The following is a 19,504-nucleotide window of genomic DNA, read 5'->3' on the forward strand; positions in this document are numbered from 1 at the left end:
TGCTGTCAGCAGGAGGGCTAGTAACTAGAACAACAACATGCCCCCAGCAGACAGCACCAGCAGCAAGTTGTCCTAGGTGCTACAGATTCCCCATGGCAGCCAGCTTAGGGAGTGAGGGGACCAGCAAGCATCCCGTTCTGTCAATGTACAGGTCAACTGTCCCCTCAACCACCTCGTCACAGAGATGCTGGCACAGTTCCCACATGCACTGCATGAGTCGTATGTACTTGGATTGCCTTGCCTGGCAGAGGAAGCTGCATGGTGGCATTATACCAGTACACACACTACTATTGTCTGCAATACTCCTAAGGGGCCGTCTTTTGTAATATTGTCCGCGGGATTTTCCAAAGAGGCTAAGTGACTTGGGAGCATAGTTGCCATTGACTTTAGAGGGATTAAGTATCAGGGGGTAGCCGTGTTAGTCTGTATCTACAAAAACAACAAGGAGTCTGGTGGCACCTTAAAGACTAACAGATTTAACTAACTAACTAACTGTTAGTCTTTAAGGTGCCACCAGACTCCTTGTTGTTTTTTTTAGAGGGATTGTATAATACTGTATGCCGCTGACTTCCAATGGAACTTGTGCTCCTAAAGCACTTTTGAAAAGTTTACCCGACGTTTTTAAACAGTTCTGCATTTTTCAGTAAAACTTTAGTTGAGGTTTACCTTGAAGTTATTCAAGTCACTTTTCACTAACTCTGTTGGATCAACAATGAGGACATTAAAGCTGTTAATCATGTCTCTGGTGTGTTGGATACCTAGAACATCTCATCTGAAATGCTTGATATGCCTCTAGAGGCCAGCATCTTCTCTACTCTACAGGGAATACAGATGTCTCCAGACATGAAGAAATGAAGCTAGTCTGCACTGATGGAGGCCACTGCTAATTAACAGTGAGCACTTCAGGACACTAGATTTAGTTCCTTACTTAGTTTTCACTTTCCGGGATTCCCGACGTTTCTCTTGTTGCAGCTGTTCAATTTTCTGTTGCATTTCCTCTTGCTTGGCACTGATCACTTCAATCTTCGACTTGGCATCACTGAGCTCCTCCTAAAACGCAGAATAAATTCAACCATCACTTAGAGAATTTAGATACTAATGCTCCCTGGTCGTGATGGAATGCCTGGAATGATACTATGCTCATGAGTACAGTCCACATTGATTAGAAATTACTGGAATAAAACTATTGGTCAGATGATTAGTCTCTTGCAGTTACAGCATGTATCATGTACATGCTGTGGTTTCGGACATGTAGACATGTATTATCCAGCATGTATTGGAAATCTCTGCCACGACCTCCATTACTGGAGTATGTTTGGGCACCTTAACCAGCATGAGAAAGGAAGCTCTTGTAAGGCAGAGAGAGACAGAGTCAAAGGGCCTCATTCAAAGCCCATTAAAGTCAATGGAATGACTCCCAATGTCTTTAATGGCCTTTGGATGAGAGACGCAGAGAGCAGCTGGTAGTGCCCTCATGCAGTCCTCATCCCACAATGGGGTCACTCACATGTAAGTATTTGCAGGATCGGGAACTTAGTTTGCTTTATTTATTTTTAAATTATCCATTTATCCTTTTTCCCATATAACTTCATATGGGTGGGTGGGGTGGGAGGCGCTAGAGGTGGTGCTGCAGAGCTGGGGGAATCCATCACCAGGAGGCTAAGCCATCTCTCCCCCTGCTGTGCACTGCCAGAGAGGTGCAAAGCTTCTAGACTGGGGGCCAGGATCTGCCCCAAGGCTGGAGTTTCAGTGTTGCTGAGGCGTTTCTCTCCCACTGAAATCAATGAGCCCAACTTTCTGAATGACTTTAGCCCACCCTTAGAGGGTTTTATCTGAGTTCATTTATCTACATGTTCTGTTTCCCTCTCATGAAAGCAGACAGGCTCTGTTCGAGCTTCAATATGACTCTGTAGCAATGCCCTTCAGCGACGACCTACAAACCCCCTGCTCTCAGGCACTGGCTGTGCAGTAGTTCTGTGATGAGGGACATGTGTATACTCGTTATCAAGACTCATTTTCACTTCTGACCTATGATATGACGGGACTGGCTCTGGGTCTCTACAGTTGAGTCCAGCTAGTTCATTAATCCAATGTGATAAGCAGCCACACCCAGAATATGGGGTCCAAGTAGTTCATTTTCTCTGTTTGTTTTAGTTTAACGCATTTCTGGGCTTGGCCTGTAGCTGCATGCTCTTTCATGCTGTTCAGAACAGGAGAGGGTGTTGTGGCATATTTAAAAACTGGGTTAAAATTGTAGGCTCGCATTATAAATGATAAGGGGTTTTCCTAGTCTCACTTGCAGCCTAGGGGACTTTGTAGGGATGTGTGAAATCTGAGCCTAGCAACACTCAGTCTGCAGCCAGACAGCCAAAGTGGGTTGAGTTGTCCTCTCTGTGGTAGGGAGCAGCCTGCTTAGTCTCTCTCTGTTTTGGGGTTCTTATGTTTTGTTCTCAGTTCTAAGAAATAGTCATGTTACATTGCAGTCTTCTAGCAAGGACACTTACGTTTTTATTAAAGACCTCTGTGAGCCTGCACTGAATGTAACAGGTGTCTGAGGAATGTAACAGGTGTGAATAGCTCCTACCTTGAAAGAGTTCAGCGAATTCTTCATCTCTGACACTTTCTCTTCCATTGTACAGTGGCAGCTCTTAACCTTCTCCTCCAGAGCATACTCTCCATGCTGAATTCTTGAAAGTTCCTGCATTGCTTCAGTGAAACCAGTTTTTAGTTCAGAGGCCAGTGCCTGCAACTAAAAGGAACCAGAAACTATGTGAATCCAAGCCCTCCTAACCTGCTGTTAGTAGCAGTGTCCCTTAAGTTCATCAGAACCTCAATTTGGCATGAGGACACAAGGGCTTATGTAACCCACTCATTGCGGTGCTCGGCAGTAGCATAGCTGGGGGGAGCAGGGAGAGCGGCCACTCCCCCTGAGCACATTCCCCAAAAGTGGCACCTTTTTAACTCACTCACCAAAAAAAGTGCCACCCGCTGTGGCGCGGTCTTTGGCGGCGCGACCTTCACTCACTCTGCAGGGCTTCGGCGGCATTTCAGCGGCGGGTCCTTCAGTGGCGCCGGAGACACCCGGAGCTAGTGAAGGGCCCGCTGCCGAAGAGGCGGAGCGCCACCCTGTCAGTAAAAGCGCCGCCGGGTGAGTAAAAGCACCGCAGCGGGTGGCGCCTTTTTCTCTGATCTCTCCCCCTGTTCCTTCCACCTGGCTACGCCACTGGTGCTCGGTCCTCATCTAAGGATGCCTGGGCCACAGGGGTTGATAAGCCTGTTACTTGGCTTGGCTAATAGACCTAAATCATTTAGCTCAGGCAGTAACAGCTCCTACCTTTAGAGCCAGAAGTTCTCAGGTTCAATTCCTTCTCAAACTACAGTCTGTTCACCTCTGAAAGGAGGGAAAAGCTAGTCTGAGGGGAAAGGTGGCCTGGATATTAAGGACAGTAAATGGCACCTAACATATTTGCATAACAAAACAGTCAAAAGTTAACAAGCAGTCAACAAATTAAACCATTCTTGAACAAGACCCTCCTCAGATCGCAAGGCGCCAACTCTCCTCAGGCAGGCTTAACGCTGATTTCTAAAATGGAGAGTTTCCCTTGCTCCTCGAGGGTCAGTCATGCCTTCTCCCTCTGTGGGAGAAGTGGGGACCACCTGTCCTACCCCAGTGGGAGCTCCTGACACACACATTGACTGTGGTTTGTATTCCAGAAGTACCTTCAGCTCCTGGCTCCATTCGGAGAGTGTGACCGACAGCACCCCTGAATTCACACCCTACACACCATTGTAATAATCTTTGTACAAAATATGCCTTGTGAAGTATCATTTGAAAACTAATAACTCTCTGGTCAATAATATCATGATAAAATATCTGTAGCAACATTATATGTAAAGTTATGAAATCCCCCTGTATGATGTTATTAGCACATGTCCAAAACCACAGAGCCCTGCCTAGGCAACGTCTGTTAAACAGGCCTGTTCTAAACAAAGGAATGTGTGTTTACTTCAGTTTCCATAAAAGTAGTAAATAGGGTCCTTGAGACAGCAGAGGGAGGAAATGGCAGGGGACAAAGCAAATTTGCATTTCAGCAAACTCAGGTGGGAAGAAAGAACATGGATCCTTTTTCACCACCAGACTCCTTGTCACTTCCTTTACTGCTTGCATAAACTTTCCTTTGAAGGCTAATCTTCAGAAGAATCCATTTCAAAGGTTCACTGGACTATAAGAGAGAAGGGCAGAGAACCCCAAGTTTTTCACCTGAGAAGACACAGGCACCAGCACCTTTGGGCCTCTGGGAGAGATCCTGACCAAATGGAGTCAGTCACCATCTTGCTGGAAGACTGTAGGTGAGAAAAGTCATCTTGAGCAAAAGCCTTGAACCAAAACTTGCTAGATTAAGTTTTAGACTTTCAGATGTGTGTTTTAGCTTTTAGTTGCTGGTAACCACTTCTAACTTCATCTCTTATATTTGAATTCACTTTAAAACTATCTTCTCTTGTTAATAAACTTGTTTTATTGTTTTAATCTAAACCAATCCAGTGCTGTGTTTAAACTGAACTGTTTGGTAACTCCAGTTCAAGTAGCAAACTGTTGCTTATTGTATAGGAGCAACTTAACTTTAATATCTGAACTGTCCAGGCGAGAGCTTGACAGTGCAGAACACACATTTTGAGGAAATTTGGGGTCACCCTCCAAAAATAACCAAGGCTGGTGGAAGCTGGAGTATGACTAGTGTGTTGCTGACAGGCTGCTGGACCAGGGCTACGGTTATACACAGACACTCAGGGTGTGACCTGCGTGCTGGCAGGCTGGTTGTGAGTGGCCCAGGCCGGGAGCTACAACAGCAAAGCATTGTGAGGCACCCAGGGTTACAGGGCAGGCGGTGACACAGCCCCTCACTGATCAGGATTGCACCCCAGAATGTGATAGTGATGTAGTCAAAGCAGGATTTATACAAAGCTTGTTATTTTAACTGAAGTTTGCACTTCAATCACTGGTGTAACACTTTTAAGTGATTCTCAAGTGTGGTGGGTGGGAACAGTCAAAAGAAAGGTTACAGCTTTATTATTTTCTGTTTGTTCCTTTCAGGAAAGGAAAATAGAACAAAAGTAAAGCATAAACATGGGCGACAAGGAAGCAACTACCAAGTGAGAGCTGGTCGGGCTGGAGAATGAGCAGAAAGACCAAGAATGTGGACACCAAATATGGTTAGCTGAGCAGAAAGTGGGAAGCAGAGATGAGAGCCAAGGAGAGGGGGGCAGAAAGGCAGCAGCATATTGGCGGGCCATGGAGCTGAAAGAGATGGAAGCCCAAGAAAAGGGAAGACTGCCGGCCCGGAGCATAAGGGACAGGCAGGACAGATTCCACCATCCCCAGCTACTCCCTCCATCCAAGGAACACCCAGCTGGGATAAGTCATGCCCTGCATACAAGGAAACAGACTGTATTGAAGAATACCTCATCACTTTTGAAAGGCTAAGTGAACTACATAAAGTTCCAGAAGACAGGCCAGTCCCCAGACTGATTGCACAACTCCTGGATAAAGCTTTAAATGTATTGAATGAAATGCTGATTGGAGAAGCTTTGATATATCCTGAATTTAAAAAAGCTGTCTTGCAAAGGTTTCAAATTACCCCTGAGGTGTACAGGTTGAAATTTAGAAATCTCCGGAAAAGTGCTGGAATGAGTCATAATGAGGGCCTATAAAATGTGTTACCTAATGAGAAACGCATTATGGGATACATCTTTAAATCCTCTACAGGAAGTTGCCATCCTTTGATAAGAAACTTCTTATTCTTTTCTCTATAAATAGATCTAAGTGCTGTGGTGCTAAGTGAAGTGCTGGTCCTGAGCTGAATCTTTCAAACTGGGAACCGGAGGCCTGGTAGTTCTGAGTGTGTCCAGGGGATAAGGGGCTGGATGCTGCAGGGAACACTCCGAGGACTCGGGAGTTGGTGTGTGCCTATTGCTACTGGTACACAGAGAGCGAGAACTGAGGAGGCCTGGAGGGCAGTGCTGGTGTTGCCAGATATTGGTGGTTTCTGGGAGCTGTTTCACAGCAAGCACACATACGTCTTCCTTATGCTAAGGGTGGGTGGTGGTGAGGTGCATCACAACCCTAGGTACCCCCGGGCAGCGTCTGTTCCAAATCTACCCTTAAATCCATCCATCATCTCTGTTCAATCCCTGGACATGCACTTCCAGAGTTATTTGGGAAGGGTCAAAAAAGCAGAATGAAATAGGAATTTCCACAGGATTATAGTGGTGCCCCCTTTGTCTGCCTCAATCATAATGAATACATTAATGGGGGCCAACCAACAATTCTCCAACACCACCTACTATAACAAACTCAAAGACAACCCCACACCACAGTTTACCCAATTTAAGGATATCATCAAATCCTTCCCCAGATAAACAAGGGAACCCAGGCAGACCCATTATCTCTGGCCACGGCACTCTTACTGAAGCAATATCGGGACTCACAGACACTATCCTCAAACCACTCTTCACACAAAGGGCCAGCTTCCTCCAGGACACAACGTACTTTCTCAACAAACTCCGCAACATCAATGACCTCCCTCAGAACACCCTCCTTGCCACCATGGATGTCACCTCCCTATACACCAACATCCCTCACAAAGAGAGCATAGCTGCCCACCTCAAATATTTACAAGACTGTGGACAACCCTCAGATCTCCACTCCAAACACATTGTCAAACTCATCCATTTCATCCTCCCCCATACCAATTTTACATTCAACAACAAATGCTTTATCCAAACTGTGACGGGTTGGATCACAGAAACCCCCTTGGGAGCTGCCACCAGATGTGCAAAGACTACCCCTGCTTCTGTTTTCCCTGCCAGCTCAGGACTCCAGCACCCTGTCTTGCTGAGCCAGACACTCCTGTTTGGCTCCACACACAGATCCAGGGTCTGAATCTCCTGTCCCAAAGCTGCAAGTTTACCTGAAAACAGCTCGCAGTAGTGCGCTTGTCTTTAGCACTCAGATGCCCAACTCCCAATGGGGTCTAAACCCAGATAAATCCGTTTTGCCCTGTATAAAGCTTATGCAGGGCAAACTCATAAATTGTTCGCCCTCTATAACACTGATAGAGAGATATGCACAGTTGTTTGCTCCCCCAGGTATTGATACATACTCTGAGTGACTTACTAAATAGAAAGTGATTTTATTAAATACAGACAGTAGGATTTAAGTGGTTCAAAGTAGTAACAGACAGAACAAAGTAAGTCACCAAGCAAAATAAAATAAAATGCGCAAATCTATGCCTAATCAAACTGAATACAGATAATTTCCTCACCAGTTCCAGAATGCTCCCTTCTACAGGCTAATCTCCTTTTAGCCTGGGTCCAGCAATCACTCACACCCCCTGCAGTTACTGTCCTTTGTTTCAGTCTCCTTCAAGTATCCTGGGGGGGGTGGAGAGGCTCCTTCTTTAGCTAGCTGAAGACAAAATGGAGGGGTCTCCCACAGGTTTAAGTAGACTCTCTCTTGTGGGTGGAGACCTCCCTCCTCTGCAAAGCCCAGCTCCAAGATGGAGTTTTGGAGTCACCTGGGCAAGTCACATGCCCCTGCATGACTCAGTCTTTGCATTGTCCACATGGCATCTTGCATGTCTCCAGGAAGACTTCTCATGTGGATTGGAGCATTCCAAGATGCATTGTTCCCTAAGTGTCTCCTGATCAGGTACTTAACCTGGCAAATTCCTTCCTAAAGAAGCTGACCAAATGCCTCACAAAGCTTACTTAGAAATCAGGCAAGCATACAGCCCATATTCTTAAGCTTGAGTAGAAAATGATATATATGTACAAATAGGATGAATAGATATAGTAGATCACAACCCTTACGGAGATATGTTACATGGCACAGGCAGCATAAAACATATTCCAGTTATGTCATACATACATTTATAAGCACCCCCTCCCCATAAAGCCTTATGGGGTACACTGTCACACAAACCATGGAAACAGCTAAGGGTACTGTGATGGCTCCCCAATATCCCAACCTCTTCGTGGCACCTTGAAGAATTTCTGGACAAATGCACCATGAAATCAATGATATACCTGAGATACATTGATGATATTTTCATCAGCTGGACAAATGACTTCAGCTCCCTCATGGATTTCCATCACAACTTCAACAATTACCATCCTTCTATTAAACTCTCTCTGGAACACTCCCACACCAGCATCCACTTCCTGGATACCATGAAGAACTTCAACAATGGAACTCTACAGGCAACTATATACAAGAAACCCACAGATCACCACAACTACTTCATAGGTCTAGTAACCACCTCTAACACACCAAGAAATCTGTTATCTACAGCCAGGCACTGAGATACTACAGAATATGCTCTGAGGAGAAAATCCAGGATATACATCTTAACACACTCAAAACTGCCTTCTCCAAACAAGGACACTGCACCAGAGAAGTAGATAGCACCATGGAACAGGCCACCCAAATACCCCAAGAAAACCTGCTTCAATAAAGAAATAAAACCCGCTCTGTCTGCACACCACTAGTTGTCACGAACCACTCCATACTGCAACCCATACGGGATATCATCAAACAGCTACAACCCATACTCGATGGGGACCCCATCCTGAAAAAAATATTTCCTGAACCCCCTGTTCTGACCTTCAAACAACCCCCCAACCTCTTCAAAGTCGTCATCAGAAGCAAGCTCCCCAAAGACCAGGACACCCCAACTCAAAACGGCACCAGACCATGCCAGAACAGCAGATGCAAAACCTGCAAACATATCTCCACTTCTATGATGATCAACACCCCCCCCCACAAGACACCTTTCAAGATCCATGGATCCTACACATCCCTATCACAACATGTGGTGTACCTCATCCAGTGCACTAAATGCCCCAATAGTAACTACGTAAGAAACCAGACCATCACTATGCTCTCAAATTAACTCACATAGGAAAATAAGACAAAAACACCATATCACCTGTGGGTGAACACTTTTCATAAAGCCATCAATCTATATCTGATTTATCTGTCCTCATCCTCGAAAGAAACCTGCAGAACATGTTCAAAAGATGAGCGTGGGAGTTTAAATTCATAACTTTGCTAGACACTAAAAATCATGGACTGTTTCCCCCCTGCCTTCATGACTGGAGGGATGTTAATGGGTCACGTCACCTCGAATGGTCCCTTGAAATGTGTGTTGTTTTTCGTAAGTAAACAATCTGTTCAAATCTTGTATTTAGCAGTGACACCTTGAGTTAGTTCCCAGACGTGAAGAAGAGCTCTGTTTCGTTTGAAAGCTTGTCTCTCTCACCGACAGAAATTGGTCCAATAAAAGATATTACCTTGCCCACCTTGTCTCTAATATCCTGGGGCCAACATGGCTGCAACAACAACTGTGTACCACACAGGGTATCATTAACTATACTGTTTGGAAACAATTCATACAAGAAACTAGGCCTGAAAACTTCCCTCTCCCAACTACATTATTATTAATTATTACTATTATTTATTATTATTTTAGTTGCCTCAACCAAGCATCATTGTGTGTCTCCTACCCTCTTATGCTGCTGTTCTGAAGTTCTAAATAAATGGTACATTACTCAGCGCATGGCTCTCATCTCTTGTTAATGAGCCCATATGCAAATTGTAATTTCACAGAAATATTACTGCCAGGACTTTCTGCAAACCCTAAGCACATGGGCAATTTCAGTTAATTTTCCCACCTATCCCCAGTGGAACGGCCTGATGCCTTGTCCTATCATGGACTAGCTAATAGCTATACTACCATTAGGTGCTAGAAGAGCTACTAGAGTCTTACATTTATTGAGGACCGTGTTTCTAATGGCAGAGATTAGTACCCCGTCTGGTCCTAGAGTTATACACCGAATCCGCACCTGGTGTAAATCGGTGTAACTCTATTGACTTCAGGGACTGGAAATCAGAGGGGCTATGCTGCTTTAGGCAAGCTGAGGATCTGGCCCTCGAACTGTTACTAGCAGCACAGGGAGGGAAGGAGAGTAGTGGCAAAGAGGGAAAAGGAGGGGGAAAGTGGCAGGGGTAAGAGCAACAGTGGGGGATGGAAGTGTTGAAACTATGCTACAAGCAGTCTGCATTTTAAAACTATTCCCCACAACTTGTACATATTTTTTTTTTTGTAAACTGCAGTTAAAATGGGGCCTCGCTGCAATTTGAAGAAAGTTACGTCATAGAGCTGGGAACTTTATACTGAACGATTAACACAGACCCAGATCTTTGGCACTAGACAAGAAGCAGAGTGCAGTTCAGGAAGGGAAGGAGCAACCCCCTACTGAAGCCAATGTGCTTGAGTGTTCATCAGCTGTCTCCCGTTTTGCACTCACAAGTGTGTGTGCACCCAAATGGTGGGATGGTGACATCTGATTACTTGGCTGAGATCACAAATCAGTCATCTAACTTGCACCTGGCTGTGAGCAAAGAGATCAGATGGAAGCACCTTTCAGAAGGACGGCCAATTCATAACATTTGTCCTTGCAATGTGCACATCTGTCTTTAGTTTTCCTTTTAATGAATTTTGGTTCTAAAGACTATTAATCTGTTCTTCATTCTTTAAACTTGGAATTATTCAGGGCATATTGCTTGTCTTTACCTGAGAAATCTGTGTTGCAGGGTTACTCACTGGCACATTTTCAGTTTCTCCTGTGGGAATAAAGAACTGCAGTCAATTAAAATGACTTATTATGATTGCTATAAATAACTGGAGCAGAGTGCTGGGCCATCCTCCGCAGATGCAAATCTCTTTTCAGGACTTAGTCCTGTTCTGGGAGAGGTGGAGACCACATAGTTTGCAAAATCAGCTGCAATTATAACATGAGAATTGCCAGAGTGGATCAGCCCAGAGGTTCATTTAGTACAGTATCCAATCTCTCACAATAGCCAGGTCTGGATACTTCATATGAAACTGCAGGAAACCCCCTAGTACACAATTATGACTCCTGCCCACTAAGAGTTCCTTCCTAACCACCATCCGTTAGTAGTTGGTGTATGCCCTGAAGCATTATGGTTTATTATTATTAAAAATTCTGTTTGTTTTTTTTTAAATCCTATCTATGTGTTCCCATTATCGATATAAATTTTTCAATCCTTCTTTAGCATTCTTCCGAGCTCTTGGCCTTTGTTATGTTTTGTGGCAATGAGTTCCACAGATTAATTGTGTTCTGGGTTTTTTAAAAAAGTATTTCCTTTTATTAGCTTCAAATGTGCTGGTTTCAGTTTAATTGAATTCCCCCTTGCTCTTGTATTATGAGACAGGGTTTAAGATTTTTCAAAAGCACTTATGTGATTTAGAAGCATAAATCCCATTTTCAAAAGTGACTTAGATGCTTAGGTGATTTACTCTAGGGCTGGTTGAAAATTTTTCATCGACATTCTTCTTTGATGGAAAATTGGGTTTTGGTTTACATGATTTTTTTTCAAAAAGTCTCATTTCTGCAGAAAGCTGATTTTTCCACTGAAGACCTTGCATGATGAAGGAAGGCATTTTGGACACTTGAATAGTAAGAAGCAGGGACTATTGGTCCACATTAGCAAGGGATGGAGAGGAATATTATAAGAATCGTGCCAGATGTTTAGATCCGAAGACGGCACCCAAACCATCTGTCCAGTTAGTTAACATCCATAGCACGGGACCCATGAATCTTGTGTGTATTGACTTTCTGTCCTTAGAACCTGAGAACAAAGGGAACACTAACGTATTAGTGGTAATGGATCATTTCACTTGATATGCCCAAGCGTCCCCCAATGTGCTACCCACTGTAGCCAAGATATTATGGGACAAGTACTTTGTGCACTATGGTTGGCCTGCCAGAATCCACTCTGATCAGGGGCATGACTTTGAAAGTAGACTTAGCAAAAAAATATTACAAATAATTTGGGATCAAACCTGAGACCTCTTGCTCTTAATGCATAAGCCTCTGCTACCTGAGCTAAAAGACACCTCTGTCAGCCAAGCCTGTAGCAGGTTCATCAGCTTCCTGCTGGCCTAGGAACTACTAGAGGGGGACAGAGTGCCACATTGAGCAGGCATGGCTTACTTGTTGTATCTGTTAGACCTTGTAAACTTGCCAATTATAGAGAATCCACCACCATCCTTCGTAAGTTGTTCCAAAGGTTAATTACCCTCACTGTTAAAAATGTATGCCATAGTTCCACTCTGAGTGTATCTACTTTCAACATTGGATCTTCTTATACCTTTGTCAGCTAGAGTGAAGAGCCCATTATTAAATATTTGATCTCCATGTAGGTACTTTTAGACTGTTGCCGAGTCACCCCTTAACTTTCTCTTTGTTAAGCTAAATAGATTAAGCTCTGTTGCAATAACTGGACCTAAAAACTTACCCTGGTTGCATTCAGCTGTAAAAAATGAGTGTAAGTGCATAACATGTCCCAATAACTTACAACAACAACAACAGTTTATAGGAAAAGGTATGAAATGGACAAAAAGACGGAATGAACAAAGAAAAAGGCCTGCTGCTGTAACTCAGGGACTGGGATCGTGCCTGGTAAGAAAAGTGTGGAACCAGAAATCAGTGAACCAAAACTGGTGTGTTGGAAACTAGCCCTAATTGATGGACAAAATAATGAAGGGACAGGCTATTGTACCCACCATTCCCTTCCTGGGGCCTTAAAGAAAGAGACTTTGGGAAAAACTGGCTACTAGACTGAACCTTACCATCATGGCCGCTACACCCACCATCTCTTAGGACCCCAGTCCTGAGAGGTAACCGAGCCAAAGAGGGACCCAGATGACACCACCACCACCTCTACTGGCTCTGGCTGCATCCTGAATACAAGCTGGGATGTGAGACTTTGTCTCTCTCTCCCCCATGGGTATCCTTTTCCTTCTCCACTCTTTCTTCTCTTTCCCATCCCTCTCCTTTTTCCTTCTGTCTAACAAGACTCTGGCATAGCCAGCCAAGACTGTGTATTTTGTATAAGCCTGAGACCAAAAAAAGGCAGCTGAAAGCAATGCCCTAAACAGCCTGATGCTAGTCTGAGTTTTGGCGTGGCTAATCAGACTATGTGCTGTGCTTGTGTTTATCCAGTAATGAGGTTGCAAGTAAGAGTCAACACCAGACACACAAAGGTTTCCTATCTTTGCTGTTCTTTTCTTTCCCCTTTTGCGGGTTTGTTTCTTGTTTTGTCTTCTACAAAACAGGATCAGACTTTAACAACAACAGTAGCAATGACCGCTCCAACGCATCTCAACTAGCTGCTTCTCTTTTCCCCAAAAGGGCAGTTATTACCATCTTTAATACCACCTTAAAGACTGTCAAATGGGGTTTTTCCTTCTAAAGCCTCTCTCTAGCCAAAGGGAAAGGAAACAAGGGATGTTGTTACACTGAAAGCTGTATTTAATAATTTACATTTCAAATGCTTTAACTGTATTTCTTTCTTTTCTGTATCTTTAATAAACTATTAGGATATCTCCATTGATTTAAATTTATCTCCTAGAACTGGAAGGGACCTTGACAGGTCATTGAGTTCAGCCCCCTGCCTTCACTCACAGGACCAAGTACTGATTTTGCCCCAGATCCCTAAGTGGCCCCCTCAAGGATTGAACTCACAACCCTGGGTTTAGCAGGCCAATGCTCAAACCACTGAGCTATCCCTCCCCCCATAGGGCTGTTTGATGGTGTGTTTGCCGTGGTACTAAGCAGGCTGAGGTCTCTGTATACCAAACCCTGGACCTTGTTTAACACTGTGTAATGTTGGATAGAGTGACTGGCTCATATTAACACCGTTGGCCCATATTCCACCTAAGTGAATACAACAGCTACTTGACTCTGTCACTGTAAGGCAAGTTTTTCTAATCCTTTAATCAATCTCATTGTCAGAGCAGTGCTAATATCTGGAGAGCTCGGAGAGCAGGTGAAAAGACCGGGGCATATGTTGGTACGTGCCGATACTTTTCCTTTGTTCTGTTACTATTGGTTTCTCTCATGCTGGCCTGTGACACTTAATTCATGCAGCATCTGCACTGAATTCCCACGCTGTATCCGATTCTGGGGTTTAAGCGAGCTCTGTTTATGGGATCAGTGAACAGGTACCCTACTTCCAAGGACCTTGTTGCCACACACATGAAGTAGGAAGCTAAAGAGTGAGGGCTAGATTGTTCCTAGCCCTAATGCAACTGCGCAGGGGCGGAGGAGTGGACATGTTAGAGCTTCCTGGATCGCAACTCCCAGCACTCAAAGAAGTACAGGGGCTGCACCTCTGAGCAAGTGGCTGCAAATTGTTCCCCGCAGTGCAATTGGGGAGCTTTCTGAGGCGCAGTGCCTCCCAGCATCCTCCTTGGGCAGCCTTGCTCAGCCCCTCAGTGCCTTAAACAACATAATCGAGCCCTGATTAGTTTGCCCCTGGGGGGGAACTGGACGACTGTCAAGGAAAACAGGGCACCTGTGCATTGCCCTATTATAGTCTGTGATGTCCTGATTCAGGGAAACATGAGCTAATTCTCCACGGAATAATAGAAATAAGAGACAGAAGAATTACTAGGTCTTCACATTCATCTCTTCCCTACACACACACATTCCGACATTGTCGGGTGTGTTGTCCAACCTAGTTTTAGTTATGCCTCCAGCCCTAAAGGTCTGGTGGGTTTGTTGCAACACTCTCAGGACTGGTCTGCATTGCTTGATGCCGATCCTGTCTGATGAAATAAGAGAAAGAGGCAGTATGCAAGGTACAGTGATGTGCGGTATTGGCAACCTCACTCAGCACCCTGAAATCATGAGATTGGCCTAAAAAATTATGATTTAAAAAAAAAAAAAAAACAGGGTTCTTTGCTTTGCTTTCTGGCTCTGGCTCTGCAGGGTGCACTCAGGTCACATTTTCAAGATTTTCACTGCAACCATGAGAACTAGAAACATACTTCTGTTTTAAAATGCCAGCTGAGTGTCTCACAAACGCACATGATCCAGGAACTAGGTCTTTGAGAAAAAAAATCCAATATGGTGAGACTAGCACTTAAATCCCCAGCCTGAGGGGAGCGTGTGTGATCCCCCAGCTGTCTCCCCCCAGCCTGAGGGGAGCGTGTGTGATCCCCCAGCTGTCTCCCCCCAGCCTGAGGGGAGCGTGTGTGATCCCCAGCTGTCTCCCCCCAACCTGAGGGGGAGCGTGTGTGATCCCCCGGTTGTCTCCCCCCGCCTGAGGGGAGCGTGTGTGATCCCCCAGCTGTCTCCCCCCAGCCTGAGGGGAGCGTGTGTGATCCCCCAGCTGTCTCCCCCCAGCCTGAGGGGAGCGTGTGTGATCCCCAGCTGTCTCCCCCCAACCTGAGGGGAGCGTGTGTGATCCCCCGGCTGTCTCCCCCCCCCAGCCTGAGGGGGAGCGTGTGTGATCCCCCGGTTGTCTCCCCCCGCCTGAGGGGAACGCAGGTAACCCCCCGTCTGTCTCCCCCGGCTGTCTCCCCCCGCCTGAGGGGGGAGCACATGTGATCCCCCGGCTGTCTCCCACCTGCCTGAGGGGAGCGCGGGCGACCCCCGGACTGTCTGTCCCGCCGCCTGAGGGGAGCATGGGTGACCTCCCCGGCTGTCTCCCCTTTCCTGTTTTATTATAATAGATTTATAGATTTGTACTAGAGTATTTTGGCAGTAACATGAGGAACCTACAGGTCGCATCCTGTATGATGAGCTGAAACAAGTTAGTATACTTATGCTTTTTACCTCTGGCATAGATAAGGGGCCAACCGATTGCCCTCTATAAACTTAACTTAACAGGTATACCACAAAAAACAGGGCAACAACCACCACCAAACCAGTTCAGGCCAGAAATAACAGATGTGCGGCTGAACTAATTGTCATTAATACCTATGACTATGCCATGTTACACAGGGCAGAAAGGGTTACACAGCTAGCAGGCTAATTGACCCAGATTCAACCTTTAGAGACACATTAGTAGATAATTTTTGTGTGTTTACATATATATTCTGAGAAGTTAACAATGTAACCAAATAGTTCCTGTCTATCACTATATTCTGTTAATTCAGAGATCAAAAGATTGAAATGAACTGTAAATGTAGTGATATCACTGTCTTAACTTCTCTTTGAAGTTTGTGGTAAATCACCTGCAAATGGCAGGAAATAAGCAATTGCCTTATGTTAATCCATGTAGCTAATTACCGGTGATGCTTAGGAAATAGGAGTCGTACTTCAAACCTAGGATGATTGCCTATTGTTCACCCATGGACTGCATGCTGTCAAGAGGCTTCCCCAGGAACTGTATACAGTTCTCTTGGGACCTGATCCTTTCATCTCAAATCGCCTTATGCTTCATCAGGGGAAGCTTGAGTTCCATTCTGGAGCACCCTGATATTAAACACTGGACTGAACCCATGGACTCATTCTGAAAGACCTCTTTGCAACTCTAAAGCTCACCATCTCTACTATGAAACTGACCTAAGAACTCTATTCATGTCTGTATGTATAATGATCTTTTATCCAACACACTCTCTTATTTTTTAATAAATGTTTAGTTAAGAAGTTTAGTTTAGTTAATAAGAATTGGCTGTAAGCATATATTTGGGTAAGATCTGAAATATTCATTTACCTGGAGGGTAATGTATCTGATCCTTTGGGATTGGTTAGAACTATTTGATACGATGAACAAGATGTTCAGTAATCCTCATCATATTGACTTGGCTGTCTGGGTGGAAGCCCAAAGCTGGGTTGCTTTAAAGGAACTGTATTCTGGCTTGTGAGTAACCAGTAAGGTACTGTAAAAGCTGTCTTATTGCTGGCTGGGTGAATCAAAGTATTGGAATAACCACCAATTTGGGGGATTATCTGCCCCATTCTTTGCAGTTTGAGCAATCTCTGTGTGGCCCTCCTGGGACTCCAGTCACAGCCAATCTATAGAGTAAGCGTAACCTAACATGGTGTGGCTGAGGAAATTAAGTTTGGATATGGAAGGTGAGCATACAGTTCTCAGTCTCTATAAGAGTGGCAAATCACCATGTTTAGTTAGTTAATTTTAGTCAGCTTTTAAGTTAGCTTCTCTTGGGTCTTTCTATAGCTCTCTAGCTTCTCTTAAGTTCTTCATCTTCCACTCGAGAATTGAGGAACCTGGAGCATCGGACTCTTTGACATGCCAGAGGAGAGGCTGGTCCTTTGTCTCTTACACCAGGCTATCAAGGAACCGTGTGAGTATATTAATCTAATCAAATGTACCTCTAGAACAGTATTATTATTATTCTGTAACTGTGATTGATTACTTTTCCCTTTATGTCAATAAAAGTCTTTAAGACTATTTCTGTTCTCAGTGTGAGTGTCTTTGTCATACATCCCCAGGGTCCTTGCAAAACTCTGTGTAGCCTGATTCTGGGACAAGAACCATATTATCTTCTGATCAGATTAACTGGCGAGCCTATAACCCATATTATATAAACAATAATATTAATCCCCTAAAATCAGGCAACAGTGCCGATTTATTTTAATAAATACATCTTAAAAAAAGACAATGGGGAAATTAATTTGGGAGCTCAAAGGCAAATGCAATTGTTAAGTAATCTAGGCACTGATGCTCCAAGCAGAGAGGAGCCGGGAGTGGGAATAAGAGGGAGAGAGCTCAGCTGCTATTGGAACTCCTCTGACAACATAATCCGGGAAGTGAACTCCTCTTTGAATCCAGTGGTTTTGTATTTAGGAATGTTGGATCCAGGAGTTGATGAGCTAATGGGGAAAGACTTGGTCACTTCTCTGACGTCTTAATACGAAGGGCTCAAGGGTGACTCTGTGGCACTGTGCCCCAAGGAAAAGGTGATTCAGGGATGCACCCCCCTGGGAAGATCAGGGAGGCAGAATTATTTCCAGAGGGAGAGTGTTCAGGGGTGTGTGAAGGCAGCACTCTTTCTCCTGAGCTCCTACCCAATTCCTCAGGCCAGTGCAGACATGAGAGAGGAAGGACCATGGCTCCCCTCCTCCTCTGCCTCCTTCGGAGTGTTTTCTCATGCTGGTTTGTTACACTTGGGACCCAATCCAAAGCCCACCAAAGTCCGTGGGGGTCTTTCCATTGGCTTCAGTGGGTGTGGATCAGGATCACTTCTATGAAGTGCTGACTCCATATCAGATTCTGTCGCCTGCTCCCTGAGCAGGGGCAGATGGGGAAGGGCTCCGGACACCCTCCCCCCAACCATTGCACTGTTCAGAGCAGAGCTCCTCTTTAAGGTCAGCGGGTATCCAGCTGAAATCCCCACTTACCACTGGAAATTCGCCGCACGCATCGGGTCCAGGGCATAGCACGCTAACACAGAGCTGGGGAAAGTGAGATACTTGGGCTACCTTCTCATTTTCTGCTGTGACACCAAATGAATCTCAGCAGTCTGTGGGGATATCAACGAATTGAAGGCATCTTGGAGTAAATTTCCATTTCAGCTGGGACTGAGTGCACAGGCCTAATTTAGTAAAACTAATTAAAAAAATTAACCCCATTGTTCCTATGCTTCATTTAATTTACCTGTGGAGATACAGCCCAGAATCTGGAGGAGAAAATACAAATGTACTCTGCTCTCATTTATGCCCTTCCTCTGAAATCCTTTTGCATCATCGGAATTTGACTCTTTCTGAAAAAGGTCAGAGACTGTAGGACCAAAGCCTGGCTCTTGTCCATTGCTCAAACTTACACACTAATACCACAGCTGAAGCAATATATACTTAAATACTTTAGCTTTTTCTAATGCTTTTTCTGCCTGTCATCCTAAAAGATCTGAAGCCATAGGTTCAGCAGTTACTTCACCAACACAGAAATGCAGCCACCTCTGAAGCGGCGAGTGGCAGCTCCTCCGTAGCAGACAGCAACATCACACAACAGTTTAGGACGGAAAATGAAGAACACTGTATCCAAATGAAGCTGCAAGAAGAATTCAGGCAGGCCAGTGAAAGCTGAAGTCCTGAACCTGCAACCACTTAAGCATGTGCTTACCTGTACGTACAAGAGAAGTCCTGTTGACTTCAAGGGACTACCCATATGCATAAAGCTAAGTATATACTGAAGTGATTGCAGGATTGGGGCATAAATTGGAATTTGGTCACAGAACATTGAGGTTAACATCAACCCTCTTGTGAAAATTGACTTGAGATCGTCAAGGGCTCAAGACCTTATGTCTCTTGGTAAAGACTTCACCTCCAACAGCAGGGTGTCCGTGTAGGCCAGGATGCTATAGTACTGCTTTGGCATTGGTTTTGACTCCAAATATGATGTATCTCAAATAAATAAAGTAAAAACAAACCATTTAAATGGGTTCTGTTCTAAATTCCAAAGCTATGGAGTAAGGACCTACCCTTGCATGTATCTCTGCACAGAACTGAAATATACAGGAGTTTTGCATGTGAAAGAACTGTATGATCTAACCACAACTTTTCCAAAACACAGTTATTCATTTCCATTCACCCCATCCCCACAGGGTTTTAACAGCATATTGGTAGGTATAAGTAATGAATGAATGAGGCCCCAATTCTGCAAGGG

General features: G+C 44.7%; 1 protein-coding gene across 1 annotated transcript in view; it reads right to left on the reverse strand.

Moving 5' to 3' along the window:
• Positions 1–10,734, reverse strand: part of ARHGEF33 (Rho guanine nucleotide exchange factor 33) — a 32,784-nt gene extending 22,050 nt beyond the window's left edge. Inside the window, exons 1-3 of the mRNA XM_065589855.1 lie at positions 10,635–10,734; positions 2,585–2,749; positions 929–1,050 (exon numbers count right to left, since the gene is read on the reverse strand). Of these exons, the coding sequence (XP_065445927.1) occupies positions 929–1,050; positions 2,585–2,704 (242 nt within the window). The 5' untranslated portion in view covers positions 2,705–2,749; positions 10,635–10,734. The remainder of the gene's footprint in view (positions 1–928; positions 1,051–2,584; positions 2,750–10,634) is intronic.
• Between the last annotated feature and the right edge of the window lie 8,770 nt (positions 10,735–19,504).

This window comes from Chrysemys picta, chromosome 3 (genome assembly GCF_011386835.1).
Source record: "Chrysemys picta bellii isolate R12L10 chromosome 3, ASM1138683v2, whole genome shotgun sequence".
Lineage (NCBI taxonomy): Eukaryota > Metazoa > Chordata > Testudines > Emydidae > Chrysemys > Chrysemys picta.